Source organism: Marmota marmota, unplaced genomic scaffold (assembly GCF_001458135.2).
Source record: "Marmota marmota marmota unplaced genomic scaffold, marMar, whole genome shotgun sequence".
In the NCBI taxonomy this organism is placed as follows: domain Eukaryota; kingdom Metazoa; phylum Chordata; class Mammalia; order Rodentia; family Sciuridae; genus Marmota; species Marmota marmota.
The window spans coordinates 8,519,768-8,536,364 of record NW_026000185.1 but is presented as its reverse complement, the minus strand read 5'-3'; the positions used below and the strand labels follow the sequence as shown (position 1 = coordinate 8,536,364).

Here is a 16,597-nt window from a genome sequence, read left to right as displayed (position 1 = left end):
AGACCCGTGGTGGATATGGGTCCTGCAACCAAGGAAATGGACTGGGGACGAGTTGGGGCCGGTGGGGGTGAGTCCGGATTGGGGTCCTCACCTAGTGAGGGTGAGGAGAGCCCAATCTGAGTCACGGCATTAATGAAAGACCCCAACCACTCTAAGTATGAAAGTGAGGGAGCACACAAGGTCATCCAGAGATGGGTTTATTCAGCGCAGGCTACAGTAGAGGCGGAAGCGTCTGCAGCAGTTGCAGCAGTAGCAGCAGCAGCAGCAGCAGCAGCAGCGGTGTGGTTTAGGGACTTACATAGCCCCTAAGGGAAGTGCCTGTTGTTAGCTCCCTATTGGGCTCCAGGGCCGGTGACCGGTCTTTTCCTCCTAATTAGGAAGAAGAATCCGGAAGCCTGGAGCCCTAAGAGCGCCCTGTCCTGACTCCGTCTCCAATATCAAACAGTTGCTGTGGTAACAGAGGCAGAACTAACTCTAGCTGGGTCTCATTATTAAATTTTACTTGCTTCAGATATTAACAGAAACCGACTCGGAGGGTTTCCACGTGCCTGGAGTGGGGAATGGGCCCCGTCGGGTCGCCCCTGGGGCGCACGGGGCGGTCCTGAAGCGCGGCCCCGCCCCGCCCTGGCCTCGCCGCGCGCGCCGCCGGGCCGGCCCGCATCATGGGCAGCCTCTACGGGCGTGCAGCGCTTCGGGCGCTGCTGTGCGGGCCGCGCCCCCCGGGCCCGCGCCAGCGTGCGCCCAGCTCGGGTGAGTCGGGCGAGCGGGAGGCGGGCGGGCGGCCCCGGTCTTTGTTCGCGCACGTGCGGCGGGAAGCGCTGGCCCGGCGCGGGCTTGGCCCTGCGCCCTCCTTGCATTCCCACCCTGCGGGGCCCAGCAGCCGCAAAGCCTCAGGCTACTTGGCTCTGGGGGTGCCGAAGGTCCAGAGCAGAAGAAACCCAAAGGCCAGATGGCAACCCCGAGCGTGATGGCGGTCCCAGTGGACCGATGGCTTATAGGGGACTCCCTGTGGAGCCTTTGTTGCCGGGGCCGTCAGTTCCTGGACAAACTGGGCCAGAGTCGGGACACCAGGCCCAAGGCTGCCTGGCCCAGCCCTGTGTGGGACCCCTGCCCTGACGGCCTCCCCTCAGTGCGTTTCCTGAGAGCCAAATATTGTTTTTCTTCCATGCGCTCTGGAAAGCGGACGGCCTCCCCCAGGCACAAACTAGCCAGCACCAGCGCTGGTTTGGGAAACAAATAAGCTAGTGGAGGGAGGTCTTGCTGGGTTCTTCAGCCCCGAGGGGTGTGCTGATCCCCCTCCATTTGCTGCCCTGCGCACTGCACGTCGTTGTTAATTTTCCTCCTGAGGATGGAGCTCTTCACCTGGCCTGCGGCTTGGTATTTTTCCTTCATTCTGCCCATCTTCTTTTGTGCGTCATCCAAGGTCTGGGATGCTCCTTGCTCTGGGAGTGCTTTGGGGCTGCAGGACGATGAGGGTGCCCCCCCCCCGCCCCCACGCAAGCCTGATGTCCTACAGCTGCTGAGTTCCTGCCTGGCGCCAGTCTCCTCAATTATGGATAGGAACCCCTCCATCTTTCCTCTCAGTCTTAAGCCCCTTGTGTCCCCACTGCCTGGCCCATCTGCACTTCCCCTCTTCTGGGTGCCTACACCAGAGGTGGCTCCTCACAATGTGACAGGGCTGGGGTTCAGACAGCACCTGCCATTTCCTGAAGGACAAGCGGTGTGCACTTTCCAGTGTAGCTTCTCCAGGTCCCCAGGTGGGCTTCAGGCTAAGCCAGGCTGGGCCTCCCTGGTTTCGGGGCTAATTAAGATGCCTTTTTTCTTTTTTGGTACCCAAGATTGAATTTAGGGGCACCCAACCACTGAGGCACAGTTCCAGCCCCTTTTTTGTATGTTATTTAGAGAAAGGATCTGAGTTTCTGAGGGCTCTGCTAAATTGTGGAGGCTGCAATTGAACTTGCAACCCTCCTGCCTCAGCCTCCCAAGCTGCTGGGATTACAGGCATGTGCCACCATGTCTGGCTTTAAGATGCCTTTCAAAAGAAGCTAGCTCCATTCTCCATTTGGGCAGATTTTATTTATTTTTATTTTTTTTGGTATCAGGGATTGAACTCAGGGACCCTTCAACCACTGAGCTACATCCTCAGCCCTTTATTTTTTTTTAAAGAGAGAGAGAGAGAATTTTAATATTTATTCTTTTTTAGTTTTCGGCGGACACAACATCTTTGTTTGTATGTAGTGCTGAGGATCGAACCTGGCCCACACGCATGCCAGGCGAACTCGCCAACGCTTAAGACACATCCCCAGCCCCCATCGTCAGCCCTTTTTAAATTTTTTTTTTTGAGACAGGGTCTTACTAAGTTGTTGGGGCTGGCTTTGAACTCACAATCCTCCTGCCTCAGCCTCCTGAGCTGCTAGGATTACAGGTGTACACCACTGCACCAGTCTTGGGCAGTTTTTGCCACTGTGTGGGAGAAACCTGTGGGGACAGGCTGCCTTGGGTACCCCTGGGAGGCAGTGCTAGGAGGTAGCTCCTGTTTGGGAGTGCTGTGCTTGTTCCTTCTAGAGCTGCCCTGCATAAAGGCACTCTGAAGCCTAGTGCTGTCTGGGCCCAGGCAGGAACTCAGGTTGGGGAGATGTGAAAGGGTGAGTAATGGCAGCCCTAAATTTTCCCACTTTTAAAGGAGGGCCCTCCTGGACCCAGGAGCGCACCCTGGTTGCAGTGAAGCCAGATGGGGTACAGCGGCGGCTCATCGGAGCTGTGATCCAGCGCTTTGAGAGGCGGGGCTTCAAGTTGGTTGGCATGAAGATGCTGCAGGTATCAGAGCCTGTGTAGTGTTTGAGGTACTGGGGGTGCTTCTTGGCCATTCACAGCTCAATCCAGTGTCAAGGGGGTTTTCTGGCTTGGTATTTGCAGGTGTGGGGAGGTATCTGTCTGGGATGCCAGCCTATGTAGGTATTAACTGCAATGTGCCCTGAGGTCAGGACACCAGTTTGGGGGCGGGCAGGCTCATCTTTAGGGACTCCTCTTACCCCTCTCCCATGTTACCTAGGCACCTGAGAGCATCCTTGCTGAGCACTACCAGGACCTACAGAGGAAGCCCTTTTACCCAGCCCTCATCAGCTACATGAGCTCTGGGCCCGTGGTGGCAATGGTATGACCGGACCAGGGTGGAGGATGTGCAATGTGGGTGTGTCCTCCACCAAGCACAGGGAAAGGATTGAGCCCTGGGCTCTTGGTGCTCCTCACTTCTCCCCAACTTGTAGCTCTGTACTGCAGGTCTGGGAAGGGTACAATGTGGTCCGCACCTCAAGGGCCATGATAGGACACAGTGACTCCACTGAGGCTGCCCCTGGGACCATCCGGGGGGACTTCAGCATCCACATCAGCAGGTACTGGGAGCCTGATACCTGGGTTGCCTGCTGTGGGGTGAGAAGGGCCATTCCAGCAACAGCATGCAGATCCCAAGGCTTGGGTTTCTCGCTGGGTGGCGGGTGAAGCTGTGGGAGACCAACCTTGCACTTAACTGGGTCACACTCCCCTGCTGGGTGCTGAAGCGGCTGGGTGCTGAGGCTCTCAGTCACAGAAATGTGACAGAGCTTTCCCCACCCTTGGTGGGGGGTGAAGCCAAAGAGGCTTGACAGTGGGACATGAATAATAATAATACTGACTAGAACAACTTCTTTCCCTGCCCTTCCATGCACTTATTGATGATGACACATTCTCATTGATTGTTGTTTTGACTGTACTTTGTGTTGCGTGTTATCTGTCCTGCCAGATACCCTGAAGGGCTGGTGTGGGACACTGGTGGGGAAAGGAGGTTCCCAAAAGTCAGGGTTTGGGCTGGCCGCAGAGGCTGGGCTGGCAGTTTTCTGGCTCCTATTTTTCCTTTTCCTTCTGCAGTCACCTGCTTGCTCCCGTGGGTGCAGGGGAGCAGCAGATTGACCCTAGGGCCCTCGGGTGCACACTGGAGACTAAGCTACTTGTCACCTGGCACAGGAACATCATCCATGCCAGTGACTCAGTGGAAGGCGCCCAGAGAGAGATCCAGCTGTGGTTCCAGAGCAGCGAGCTGGTGAACTGGGCAGATGGGGGCCACTACAGCAGCAGCTACCCAGCTTGAGGGCTTGTGCTGCCCTCAGTGCCCCAGCAACCACCCAGAACCTACTGCTTTGGTCAACAACTCAAGCCACACCCATCCTGTCTCCCCCAAACCACTTTCTTGCTCACTTTCTGCCCCACCCCAGCCCAAGGGAGTTTGAGGCCCAACTCTATGTGCCTTTCTGTATCCTAAATCAGCACAAGATTGGACCAAATCCTTCTGTACCAAAGTGCCAGACAACCTTTGGGCATCCTCAGAGGTCACCTTAACTGCTCCAAAGGAGACACATTAAAATCCACTGATTATAATGGGGGTGGTGTGCTCATTTTGTCTTCTGCCATTTCTGAGACAGTAAAGATGCTTTTATGAAGTAGTAAACAGAATAAAATTGAAGCTTCCTGCCTTGCACACAGAGAAGGGGTTCCCTGACTTTGATGACTGTATGAATCAGGTAGGAGTCCAGAGCCCTCCAGCCTGAAATCTGGGGAAATTCTAGTGGAACTCTGCCTAGCCAGTCTGATTCTGCTGAAGGAGAGTGGCAGGAAGGGAGAGGTAGGGACTAGGACCACACAAGGCACAATGAGCCTGTGACCATGGTGCCTCCCACTTAGTGGCCTGATTTCATTCAACACCAAGAGCTGCCCAGCAGTAGTATTTTTTTTCTGGCACTGGCAATTGCACCTGAGGGCTTCATGCATGCTAAACAAGTGCTCAACCACTGAGTTACATTCCAGACGTTTTTAAAAATTCTAGAGACAAGTCTCCCTAAATCTACAGAGGTTGGCCTCGGACTTGCCATCCTTCTGCCTCTGCCTCCTGACCTGCTGGAATTAAAAGCCAGCGCCACCGGGCCCACTTGGCGTCCGCACATCTTCACGTTGCCACAAGCTGTTCACATCCATGGGTCCTCCTGAGGTTGCTTCCCTATAGCCCAGGTTACAGGGAGGCCGACCTGGCTGTCACTTCCCCACTTGACACGGAGCGACGGAGGTCTAGGGTCTGGGTTCTCAGCATCGGTCTCCGAGCAGCTGCTACAGATGGCATGCGCGAAGTGCCGAGACACTCTCCACCCGGCACAGGGGCAGTCCTGCGTGCACGCCCCGGCCTTTTCGGCCCCAGTTTCCCGAGGTCATCCACCACGGGGAAAGCTGTCCGCGAAGCGGGTACGTCTGCACGCCGGGCGCCCCATGAACTGGCCTTAGTCCAGTAGTCTGAGTGTCAGTGGAGATGGGTCGCCTACCATCACCGGTGGGAAGGACTAACAAAACGCGATTCCACCCCTTACTGCGCCTGCGCCCGCTGTTCGCGGCCCCGCCCACTCCCAGTGGGCCCCGCGCCCGGAGAGGCGGGGCGGGAATTCCGGGGAAGGAGCCTGTGGTGGGGCATCCTGGGATGGGAGGGGCGAGGAATCCTGGGGCCTCTGGGGCGTGGCCGGCGGGTCTCCAATCCTGGTTGGTTGAGGGCGGAGGGCTGGTGGCCTCAAGTTCAGAGCCTAGAGGCTTCGGCTTTCCTGCCACCTGTCCTGCTACCTGTCCTGCCCCGAGCGCCATGGCTCAGCTGCCGCCCGACGTGGAAGAGGACGAATGTCTTCCTGAGTACCGCTACCTGTTCTGCCCGGACCTGCTCCAGTGAGCGCCAAGCTGGGCTGCCCTGGCCGCGCGGGACATGCGGATGGGTTGCAGACTGTGGGAGCTGGTTGCGGCCGGTTAGATAGTGCGCAGATGCTCGCATCGGGATCTCCCGCGAGCTTAGTGGAGAAGTCCGTTTTGACTGGCAGGCTTAGAAATCTTGGGAAGGTGGCTAGAGGGACTGCGGGGGTGGGGGTTGTCTGTTTTGAAAACGTATCGTTGATAACTTTCTCAGAGAATTTTGGTTAAAATTGTCCTTTTTGCTGCTGGGGATGAACCCAGGGCCTTGTGCTCCCTAGGTTAGCGTTCTACCACTAGGCTACACCCCAGTTCTAAAATCATTTTTTACCCCCAAAAGATCCAGAAAGCCTAAAAGATTGCATTTTATTTTCGTACAAAGTCCAACAGGATGGAAGGGCCTGTTCAGGGGACCAAAGTCCTCCACAGGTCACCAGCCCTCCCTGACAGTATTTACTTATGTGGTACTGGGGATTGAACCCAGGGCGCTTTACCACATCCCCAGCATTTTTTGAGACAGGGTCTCATCAAGATGCTTAGGGGGCTGGGGATATGGCCCAAGCGGTAACTGCGCTCGCTTGGCATGCGCTGGGTTTGATCCTCAGCACTACATAAAAATAAAATAAAGATGCCGTGTCCTCTGAAAACTAAAAAATATTCTCTAAAAAAAAAAAAAAAAAGATGCTTAGGACCTCACTAAATTGGCGAAGCCTTGAATTTGTGATCCACGTGCCTCAGCCTCCCAAGTCACTGGGATTATAGGCATGTGCCACCTTGTGCCTTATTTATTTTTGTGGCACTGGAGACTGAACCCAGGGAAGCTCTACCTATGAGATACACTCCCAGCCGTTTTTGAGATAGGGTCTTGCTAAGTTGCTGAGGTTCACCTTGAACTCATGATTCTTCTGCCTCAGACTCTTGGGTAGCTGGGACAACAGGTGTGTATTGCCATGCTCAACAAAAGTGACTTTTTTTCTTTTTTTTTGTGATGCTGGGGATTGAACCCAGGGCCTTGTGCATGTGAGGCAAAGCACTCTACCAACTGAGCTATATCCACGTCCAACAGTGACCTTTTAAAATGTCACTTCTTTTCTTGTTTCAGGGACAAAGTGGCCTTTATCACAGGAGGTGGCTCTGGAATTGGGTTCCGGATTGCTGAGATATTCATGCGGTGAGCACTATTCTGGGTCCCTCCCCTGCTGTTCTTTATTGCCCCTTGCCTAGACCTGGCTGGATCTTGGGGATGAGCCGAGTGCTTCCAGAAGTGGCAAGACTTGGGGGTCTCCTGTAGATCAGGAGATTGTGTGGCTGTGGCTTCAGAGCCTCCTGAGGCTTTTAAGAGCTGAATATCAGGGTGGGCTGCCTCAGATCCCTTTGCTATGAACAGAGTGTGGAGGTGAATTCCACTGGAAAGAGACTCTGGGATATACCCACTCCAGGAGGACTCATCTTCAGGGCTGATGGCCTCATGCAGAACACGGCCACCCATGCCTAGAGTTCCTCTGAGGGTTAGTTGGGATACCATGTCTCCCATGGAACTTGTCTACAGGTGCTGGTGGTGGAAGTGTCAGGGAGTGGGCCAGGGGAGCACCCTGCCTGAGAATAGACTCTGTCCTTCCCCTTAGCCTCTAGGAAGGAGGGTGGAGCATACAGGGCTGTGCAGGGGACCTGGAAGGTCTGGGCCTGATGTCAGTGGCTCACCTCTGCTGTTCCACCATGTCCCACATACCCATGTGGCTAATATATCCCAGAGACCTGGCCCATGTAGGAGGGGCAACCATGTACCTACCTGAGCTCCCTCCAGAGCTGCTTAGTCTTGCTCAGGCCCCTGTGCCTTCTGCCAGTTGCACTTCTGCCCCCAGCTATACTCTACCTGAGACCCTGAGGGAGCCCACTGGTACAACTGCTATCCTCAGGCTTGCCATCTGGTTTTGCAGGCATGGCTGCCACACGGTCATCGCCAGCAGGAGTCTGCTGAGAGTTTCCATGGTGAGAGAGCCTCTCCTGTGGCCTGTCTACAGGTGGCTCTGGGGCCCTGAGCCTGGGCTGGGAAGGTCCTGAGGCCCAGGGGATGCTGACACAAAATCTTGCTCCCCTCTCAAATATGGAGCCTCAGTGGAAGTGGACTCCCAGAGACACCTTTGACTTAAAATTCTGATTATTTGTCCTGTGGGGATCATTTTTTAGAAGATAATTTGGCCCCAGGAGAGTTCTCTGGGCTCTTCAGGGCAATGAAGGTCATCATCCCACTGACTAGGTCCTCAACCTGGGGGGAAACTCTGAATTCAAGTGGGGACTGGAAATCATCTGGGCTTCCGTTGATCTGTGATGGTGGCCTGGAGGGTGACCCAGAGGGACAGGGTGGGAACAGGTTAAAGGCAGTGGAGAGTGTGGGATGTCTTACCCATTTTTTACCAGTGCCAAGAAGATGGCCAGATTCAGGTGGTGTCTTCAAGAGTGGGAGCAGCAGGGTCTTAGTGGAACTGAGATTAATCATCTACATCAGATTCTGAAGGTTCTTCTTCAGGCCAGGGCTATGGCCTACCTCTTTTCCTGGCCACCCACCTCTTTTCCTGGCTCTAGGCTGCCAAGAAGTTGATTGCTGCTACTGGCCGGCAGTGTCTCCCTTTATCTATGGATGTCCGAGCTCCCCCAGCCATCATGGCCGCTGTGGACCAGGCACTGAAGGAGTTTGGCAAAATCGATATCCTTATTAATGGTGCGTTGGACAGTGCTTTGATGCTGAGGGAGGCTAGAGGCTTCTGATGGTTATAGTATGGCAATTGAGAGGACCCAGAGCTCTAGTGGAGGGTCAGGGATGGTACCAGAGAGCCCCAACACCTGCACCAGGTTCAGCTCTAATCCACACACCTGCAAGACCCAAGCTCCAGGCCCCTGGCTCTGTTCTTTCCAAGTGGTAGGTTAGCTCAGTCTCCGCTCAAGAGGACGCCCTATGAACATGACTGAATCACAAGTCAGAGGTGCCCTTTGTCCTGAAATTCCCAGTTAAAAAAAAGTAACAGGGCTTGGGGAGCAGCTCAATAGTAGAGTGATGTCTGCAAGACCCAGGGTTCAATGCCAGCAACACATACATAAAGTAGTAGACTCCATTGTTTAGTATAGTTTTAGATTTACAGAATAATTAAGCATTTATTCACAGAAGTCCACATACCTACCCCACATAGTTGTCCTATTATTAACATCTTCCATTTGTTGCAATTGATGAACCAATATTGATTCTTTTTTTTTTTTTTTTTTAATGACACTGGCTTGAACCCAGGGGTCCCCTACCACTAAGCTATATCGCCAGTCCTTTTTTTTTTTTGTCTTTGTCTTTTTGGTACTAGGGATTTAACTCATTGGGGTTTAACCACTGAGCCAGCTCTGCAGCCCTCTTTTATTTTTTATTTTGAGACAGGGTCTCACTAAGTTGCTTAGGGCTTTGCTAAGTTGCTGAGGCTGGCTTTGAACTTGAGATCTTCCTGCCTAAGCCTCCTGAGTTGCTGGGATTATAGGTATGTGCCATCATGCCTGGCTCTAGCCCTTTTTAATTTGTAAAAGACTATCACTAAGTTGCTGAGACTGGCCTCCAGTTTGTGATCCTCCTGCCTCAACCTCCTGAATTGCTGGATTATAGGTGTGGCCACACACCCAACTGATATATATTATTTACAGTCTGTAGTTTACATTAAGGTTCACTCTTCTGAAATTCCCTTTAAAAACATCTCCTATATTGGTTTCTAGAGTACCACAAAATGGGTGGCTTAAAACAAGAGAAATGCTCTCATGGTTCTGGAAGCCAGAAAATACAAAGTCAAGGTGATAGCAGGGCCATGCTCCAGGAGAAAATCTGCTCTGGGGCTTTATTTTAGTGCAGAGTGTGGGGCAAGCCTTTGTTCCTGGAGTGGGGCTACAATGGCTCTAATCTCTGCCTCTGTCATACAGAGCCTCCCCTCTGCACGTCTTTGTATCCTCTCCTCTTATAAGGACACCATCATGGGATTTAGGGCTCACCCCAATTCAGTATGACCTCAATTTGAGAGCATCTGAAATGATCCTGTATTTACCAGGCATAGTGGCACATACCTCTAATCCCAGCAACTCAGGAGGCTGAAGCAGGAGGCTTACAAGTTGGAGATCAGTCTGGGCAATTTATTAAGACCTTGTCTCAAAATTAAAAAAATGGCTGGGGATGTAGCTCAATGGTTGAACACTCTGGGTTCAATCTCTAGTACAAAAGCAAAATAAAACAAACCCTAATTTCAAATAAGGTCTCGTTTACAGATCCCAAACTCCTCAGAGGATAACATACTGTCCTGTCTTACTTTTGCCTTTCAGGAACTTATCCAAGTACTTAGTCTCCTACCCTGTCCAGCATTGCTCACCACCTATCGGGTGTCGGGCTCACTGTGCACCCTCCCTTTGGGTTTCTGCCCTCCTGGCTCCCCATATTCCCCAGACTTCAGCATCATCATCTGTCTCCTCTGCAGGTGCAGCTGGAAACTTCTTGTGTCCTGCCAGTGCTCTGTCCTTCAATGCCTTCAGGACTGTGGTTGACATCGACACCATTGGCACCTTCAATGTGTCTCGTGTGCTCTATGAGAAGTTCTTCCGGGTGGGTGTCCTCTCAGCCAGGATCTCCCCTCTGCCTGCTGCCCACTTACCACCCCACCCTCCTGTGTTACAGGACCATGGAGGGGTGATCGTGAACATCACTGCTACCCTGAATCTCCGGGGGCAGGTGCTCCAGGTGCACGCAGGCTCTGCCAAGGCAGCTGTGGGTATGGGCAACCCTTTTGGTCTTTCAACTTGGGCTCCCAGGGGGTCCTCTCCTGACCATCCTGGAAGCCACATTCTCCAGGTGATCCCGAGCCCAGTGGTGGGTAGGAAAGGGCCTAGCCTTGACCCTAGGCCCACACTCACACCTAAGCCACTCTAGGAAACAGAGCAGCAGCCCCTGCTTCCTTAGACCTTCCCTAAATCTTCAGCTTCCACACAGATGCAATGACACGGCACTTGGCTGTGGAGTGGGGTCCCCAGAACATTCGCATCAACAGCCTTGCCCCAGGCCCCATCAGTGGCACAGAGGGCTTACGGCGATTGGGTAAGTCTTCTGGGGAACATGACCTGCCATGGGGTCACTCAGAGTACTGGGCACCCACAAATACTGCTAGAACCCTGGAGGGTTGAAAAGCCATCCTGTTCTGCTCCACCAGGCCTGCTAAAATTAGCACCATCCATCGTTTTCAGATGTGGTTCAGAGGCAGAGCTGGCTAGGGAGGGTAGAGGACCCTGGTCCTAGGGCTTACTGCAGGCCCCCCTCTTCCTGCCCCTGCCTCCTGCCCTCTAGGTGGTTCCCCGGCCAGAGTAAGCACAAAGGCCCTTGTGAGCCCTCTGCAGAGGCTGGGAAACAAGACGGAGATTGCCCATAGTGTGCTCTACCTGGCCAGCCCTCTGGCTTCCTTTGTGACCGGGACCATGCTGGTTGTTGATGGTGGGGCCTGGCTGACATCTCCTAATGACACCAAGCAGCTGGCAGACTTCGAATCCTCCTCTGCTAAGCTCTAGGTGAGGTGTTGCTCCTGCTTCTGGGGTTTACCTGTGTCCTTGGATGTTCCTGACCATGCCCTGCAAGGTGGAGCTGTATAATTGCTCCTACCCCAGCCTGAGTACACGAGGGTTGCTGCCGATGGGGTCTTCAGCTATGCAGGAGTGTACAGTGCCACTTGATCTTCCTCAGTGACCTCAGCCTCTGCTGGAGTTTCTGGAGGATATTGGAGGGATACAACTTTTGATACAAAATATTGTATCCAGAAACAGGGAATACTTCTGGGAGCTGTCTCTCTTGCAGTCCACAGCAAAGCCAAGAGCACTGGATCTGGTAGTGCAGCCCTTTCTCAGGACTGAGCTGTACTTGCACTCTGCATCCCCTCAGACTATGTCCTGGGCAGGAGTGACTAGCCAGTGAGCCCAGCCTGCAACCTCTCACACAGACATCTAGAATTTTTCCAGGAAATGCAGTATCTTTTTGCTATAAAAATATATACGTTGGCTTTGCAGAAAATTTTATAAGGAAAAAGAAGACCATTAAAAAGAACCACTCACTCTTTTGGAGGTAGGGTTGCACTTGCTTCCCATATTTTTCTGCCTCTCCTCAACTTGGACACTCCTACTGCCCTTTCTCCTCCTGGCCATTCTGCACATGGGAGAGGGCAAGCAGCAAGGCTTCCAGCCAAGGCTTCAGCCCTGTGGCTGCCCTTGTGGGAGGAAGCATCCTCCTCATAGCCTACTGGTCTCCCTCTTCCCTGGCTTCCCAATTCACCTCCACCTCAAACTCTAGACATGTTCAGCTTCAGTCCCAGGAAAGAGATGTCTGATGTAGTTTCACTACTGCCTGCCCCGATTGGCAAACAGTATTGAGTTTACAGCTGTCCACTGGCTTTAGAAAGCCATGATTTCAACTTGCTGTTCCTAACCTGTAAAGTGGGAGCAGCTGTAGGTACCTGCATGAGGGAAGGCATTATGGGTGTGTACACCTGCCTGCTAGTCAGCAGCAGCTCTGTGCTGCCACTCTAGCAGAGATCCTTATCCCCCACCCTCCAAGCCTTATCATGGTACACCTGATGTCCAGCCTCATTCATCCTCCCTGAAGGTCCTCTGTAAGGACTTGGCAAATGGGGGCTGCACCTGGAGCCTGACTATGGCCTGCATCTGGGACTTGTGTCTACACTGGGCTACTGGCTGTCTCTGGCAGTCAGGGTGCCTTTTTGATGCTGGCCCCTGTGTGAAGGCCACCGGTGCTAGTGGACACTTCAGGACTCTCAGCCCCTCCTATCCTGGCCCGCCTAATAGTAGCTTCAGTGAGGACATTTCCTCCTAACTTCTCTCTGGCCAGGATATAAACTCCATGGTCCCTGGTTCACAGCAAAAGAAGGTGGGATGCTGGTGACTGTGCCTGCCCTCTCTAGGAGATGGGCTCCAAAAGGCCTCACTCCAACAACCCTGGGTGAGGCCCTATCTGAGCCATGCTGCCCTGGAATGAGCCAGAAAGCTCAGTATGATCTGGGGAGGTGTCCTGCTTATCTACAAGTCATTCAGAGAATTGAGTGAGAAGCCTCAATCTGTCCTAGGTGAAAGCTGCTCTCCTAGCCTGGGACTGCCTGGTGGCCTGGAGGGGCAACTGTGGGGATGGTGCTCCAATCCCCATACAGGGACAAGACCCACTTGGCAGGGCAGTCAGCAAGGTCCCAGGGAGTTGCCTCATCTTGGAAAATTCTCTGCACCACTGAAGTGTAATATATTAAGTGCTCTGGCCTCAGGCCATCACCCCGAGAGGAGGTGACCTTACCTGTCCTCAGCCATTGCAAGTACAGTGGGTGGCAGGCCTGCTGGAGTGCAGCTGTAGGCAGCTCGGCTTCTACACTGGGCTGCACCTGCTGGTTAAACATTTTGGGCCAGAGTGTGGTGTTGTTGGAGAATTAAAAAAAAAAAAACAGGGCTGGGGCTGTAGCTCAGTGGTAGAGCACTTGCCTAGCATGTGTGAGGCACTGGGTTTGATTCTCAGCATTGCACATAAATACAATAAAGATCCACTGAAAACTAAAAAATAAAAATACTTTTAAAGGATTATATATATGTATATATATATATATATATATATATGCACACTCATGTACGTATGTATGTGCATGTATATACACACACACATACATATACATATATAAAGAAAACAGTTAAATAGTTACTAGGGAAGTATGGAGAGTGAGAAGCAGAGGCATTCACCAGCCCTCTGGAATGCACAGAGCTTTTTGGCTGCAGCTTGGGGCCTGCTATCCTTTCCCATGAAGCCTGACTTCAGGGGAGAGGCCCTAAGCCTGCTAGTTGTGGCCATCAGATTGTTGCCCTTGAAGGCAGTTAAGATGGGAACATTGCCCAGCAACTGGTCTGGTTAAAAAGAAGCCCCGTTCTGGGACCCATCCTCAAGATTCCCTCCAAGAGGACAGAAGAGCCAGGAAGTGGGCCTCAGGGCTGTATGTCTTTCTATAGTCATGATGGAGACATGATGTTGAAGGCAGCCTGGCTATAGGAACTGGCCTAGATAAGCACCGGGCCACACCCTCAGGATTTTTTATTCTTTATTATAATCTTTCTTTTTGTATCAGGGATGAACCCAGGGGTACTTAACCAGTGAGTTACATGCTCAGGTCTTTTTATTATTTTTTTGAAAATATTTTTTAGTTGTGGATGGACACAATACATTTTTATTTTATTTAGTTTTTTTATGTGGTGCCTCATGTGTGCTAGGCAAATGCTCTACCACTGCACCACAACCCCAGCCCAGCTCCTTTTATTTTTAAACAGGGCCTCACTAAGTTGCTGAGGTTGGCTTTGAATTTGTGATCATCCTGCCTCAGCCTCCTGAGTTGCTGGGATTACAGGCATGCATGGTTGCACCTGGTCTTATGGAGATATATACCAGGGATTGAACTCAGGGGCACTTGACTACTGAGACACATCCCCAGCCCTATTTTGTATTTTATTTAGAGATGGGGTCTCACTGAGTTGCCTAGCACCTTGCTTTTGCTGAGGCTAGCTCTGAAGTCTCAATCCACCTGCTCCAGCCTCCCAAGCCACTGGTTATCTTTAAAGATAGAAAAGATGCCGGGTTCTTCGAAAGGAAGGGTAACTTGTATTTTTTTTTTTTTTTTTTTGTGTGGTGCTGGGGGTCAGATCCAGGACTGGTGCATGTTGGGCAATGGCTCTACTGCTGAGCTACCCACCCAACCCAAGAAGGATAATTTCATCTATATGAGCCTTGGGCAGTGAATTTTCTGTACCCTTGACTGTGGAAGCTGACAGGCCCTGACAATGCTAAGCTTCCCCCTGCCATGGCTGAAGCTGTTTAATTCATCCTCTGTGACTGGGTGTGTGGGTCAGTGGTAACACTACCTCTTATGTATGAGGTTCTGGGCAAACAAAATTTCATCCTTTGAAAACTATACATAAAAATAACACCCAGAGCCAAGATGCAAAGCACCATATCCTCAACAATGGTTCAGGAAGAAGGTGAATGTGCTGAAAGGCTTTGTGTGCTGCATCTGATGAAAGAACAAGCAAACACATCCCAACTTCTTTACTCCACCCTGTCATGAGGTGTGCAGATTATTTCCCAGATGTCACTGGGATCCAGGGTCTGCAGTGAGCATCTGGGTGTGCTCATGTTTCATAAAGCAGAGAGAACCTTAAACTTGTTCAGAATAAATGGTGATGATTTGGGGAGTTCCACCAATGACTTCTGTTGCCATGGTAACCCTGAGCAAGCCAGCTCTGGCCTGCATGTGCTGCAAACCCTGGGACCAGCGCCTACTCCCCACACTTTCCTGTTGCTGGAAGGTTTTCCCAGATGCTAGGGTCCGCTTCTCTGCCCTTCTCCCTCCTCCCTTCCCAGCATGGACACTGTGAAACCTGCCAAAGTTCTGTCACCCCATGGGGCCATGGTAAACAGCTGAGGATGACTTGGACATTAGTCCACTCACCAAGTGAGCACTGTGTGTGCTAAGTGCTGGGGGACCTAGAAGTATGTGAGCTGAGCTGGGTACAGTGGCCATGCCTGTGACTCCAATCTCTTGGGAGGCTGAGGCAAGGGAGTCATGAATTCCAGGCTAGCCTCAGTAACCTACTAAAACCCTATCTTAAAATGTGACTCTCCTAGGAGGAGCTGATGTCTCCAGTAGTTTCCTGTCTTCTCTCTGCCTGTGTTCATGTGGGCTCCTGGACTGAGGTGGGGAGCATGAGATGATGGATCCCAGAGAACCTTGCCAGCTGCAACACTGGAGGCTAGCAAGTGTTTCTCTGACCTCCACATCATTTCATCCTTTATCCTATGAGATAAGACAATGCTGCCTGGCAGCAGTCAAGCCCCTTCCCCAGGATGCATGTCCAGGCAGCCAGAAGCATCTTACTTGTGCTTGGCTCTGTGCTGAGGCCTGAGCCTACTGAAACTGGGCAGGAGTGGGGCAGGTGGGGTCTCCAGATTAGAACTTCCTGTGCTGGCCTCAGATCTGGGCTGGTGTGTAGGCCCCAGTTTTTCCCTTAGGACACATCAGGCATTTCTCTTGGAGGCATGTGGCAGACCAACTCTGGCCCTTTAGATCCAAGGGGGGAATGTCTGGGGGATTCTGGGTCCTTCACAGGCTCCCAGGTGGGGTGGGGCAGTGCACTGGAACTTTGGGAAGAAGCTGGGACACAGACCTTTGGAACCCAGAAATAAAACAACCTACCTTCCTTCCTTCTGCTCTTTCTGTGCTATGATCAAACACAGGGCCTTGTGCAAGCTGAGCAGAGCTCACCACTAACCTTTATCCCTACCCCTTCCTTCCTTCCTCACCCCCTGGGCATCGCAGCCCAGCTGCCACCTGCTCAGGTTGCTCCTTCTGCCAGTTGACATCCAAACTCTTGGGAAAGATGGTTTGCTCTGCTTGGATCATGTGTCAGTTCCCTCAATAAATTCATCTGGTGAATGTAAATATGGTGGTTCCCCCTGAAGCCAAGGCTTGGAGAGTACTGCTTCTACAAAATTGGGTTCCCAAGGCCTGACTTGGTGGAGCACACCTGTAATCCCAGTGGCTGGGGAGGCTGAGGTAAGAGGATTGTAGGTTCAAAGCCATCCTCGGCAAAAGCGAGGCACTAAGCAACTCAGTGAGACCCTGTATCTAAATAAAATATAAAATAGGGCTAGGGATGTGGTTCAGTAGTCGTGTGCCCCTGAGTTTAATCCCTGTACCAAAAAGAAAAAAGAAAATTGGGTTCCCAGATCCTCCACTTCGGGTCCTGTCCTACACTAACCCAG

The 16,597-nt window shown here is 52.2% G+C and overlaps 2 protein-coding genes across 10 annotated transcripts; both read left to right on the top strand.

The window, feature by feature from the left end:
• Positions 1-487: 487 nt before the first annotated feature.
• Nme4 (NME/NM23 nucleoside diphosphate kinase 4) lies at positions 488-4,410 on the top strand. 2 transcript variants are annotated; one of them, XM_015491042.2, is made up of 5 exons: positions 488-750; positions 2,684-2,817; positions 3,053-3,154; positions 3,280-3,392; positions 4,000-4,410. In XM_015491042.2, exons 1-5 carry the CDS (start codon positions 663-665, stop codon positions 4,121-4,123), a joined length of 561 nt encoding a protein of 186 aa, XP_015346528.1. In that variant the 5' UTR covers positions 488-662; the 3' UTR covers positions 4,124-4,410. The 2 variants fall into 2 exon arrangements, with proteins under 2 accessions (XP_015346528.1, XP_048645452.1); XM_048789495.1 differs by having other exon boundaries at positions 3,904-4,410.
• Positions 4,411-5,564: 1,154 nt separating this feature from the next.
• Positions 5,565-16,274, top strand: Decr2 (2,4-dienoyl-CoA reductase 2). Of its 8 annotated transcripts, none has more exons than XM_015491040.2 (9): positions 5,565-5,730; positions 6,851-6,919; positions 7,686-7,737; positions 8,332-8,467; positions 10,239-10,363; positions 10,436-10,529; positions 10,748-10,852; positions 11,099-11,316; positions 11,563-11,862. In XM_015491040.2, the coding sequence occupies exons 1-8, from the start codon at positions 5,651-5,653 to the stop codon at positions 11,314-11,316; spliced, it is 879 nt and encodes a 292-aa protein (XP_015346526.1). In that variant the 5' UTR covers positions 5,565-5,650; the 3' UTR covers positions 11,563-11,862. The 8 variants fall into 8 exon arrangements, with proteins under 8 accessions (XP_015346526.1, XP_015346524.1, XP_048645447.1 ...); XM_048789494.1 differs by lacking the exon at positions 11,563-11,862 and adding an exon at positions 15,461-16,274 and having other exon boundaries at positions 5,604-5,730; positions 6,815-6,919; XM_048789493.1 differs by having other exon boundaries at positions 5,605-5,730; positions 6,815-6,919.
• Positions 16,275-16,597: the final 323 nt, after the last annotated feature.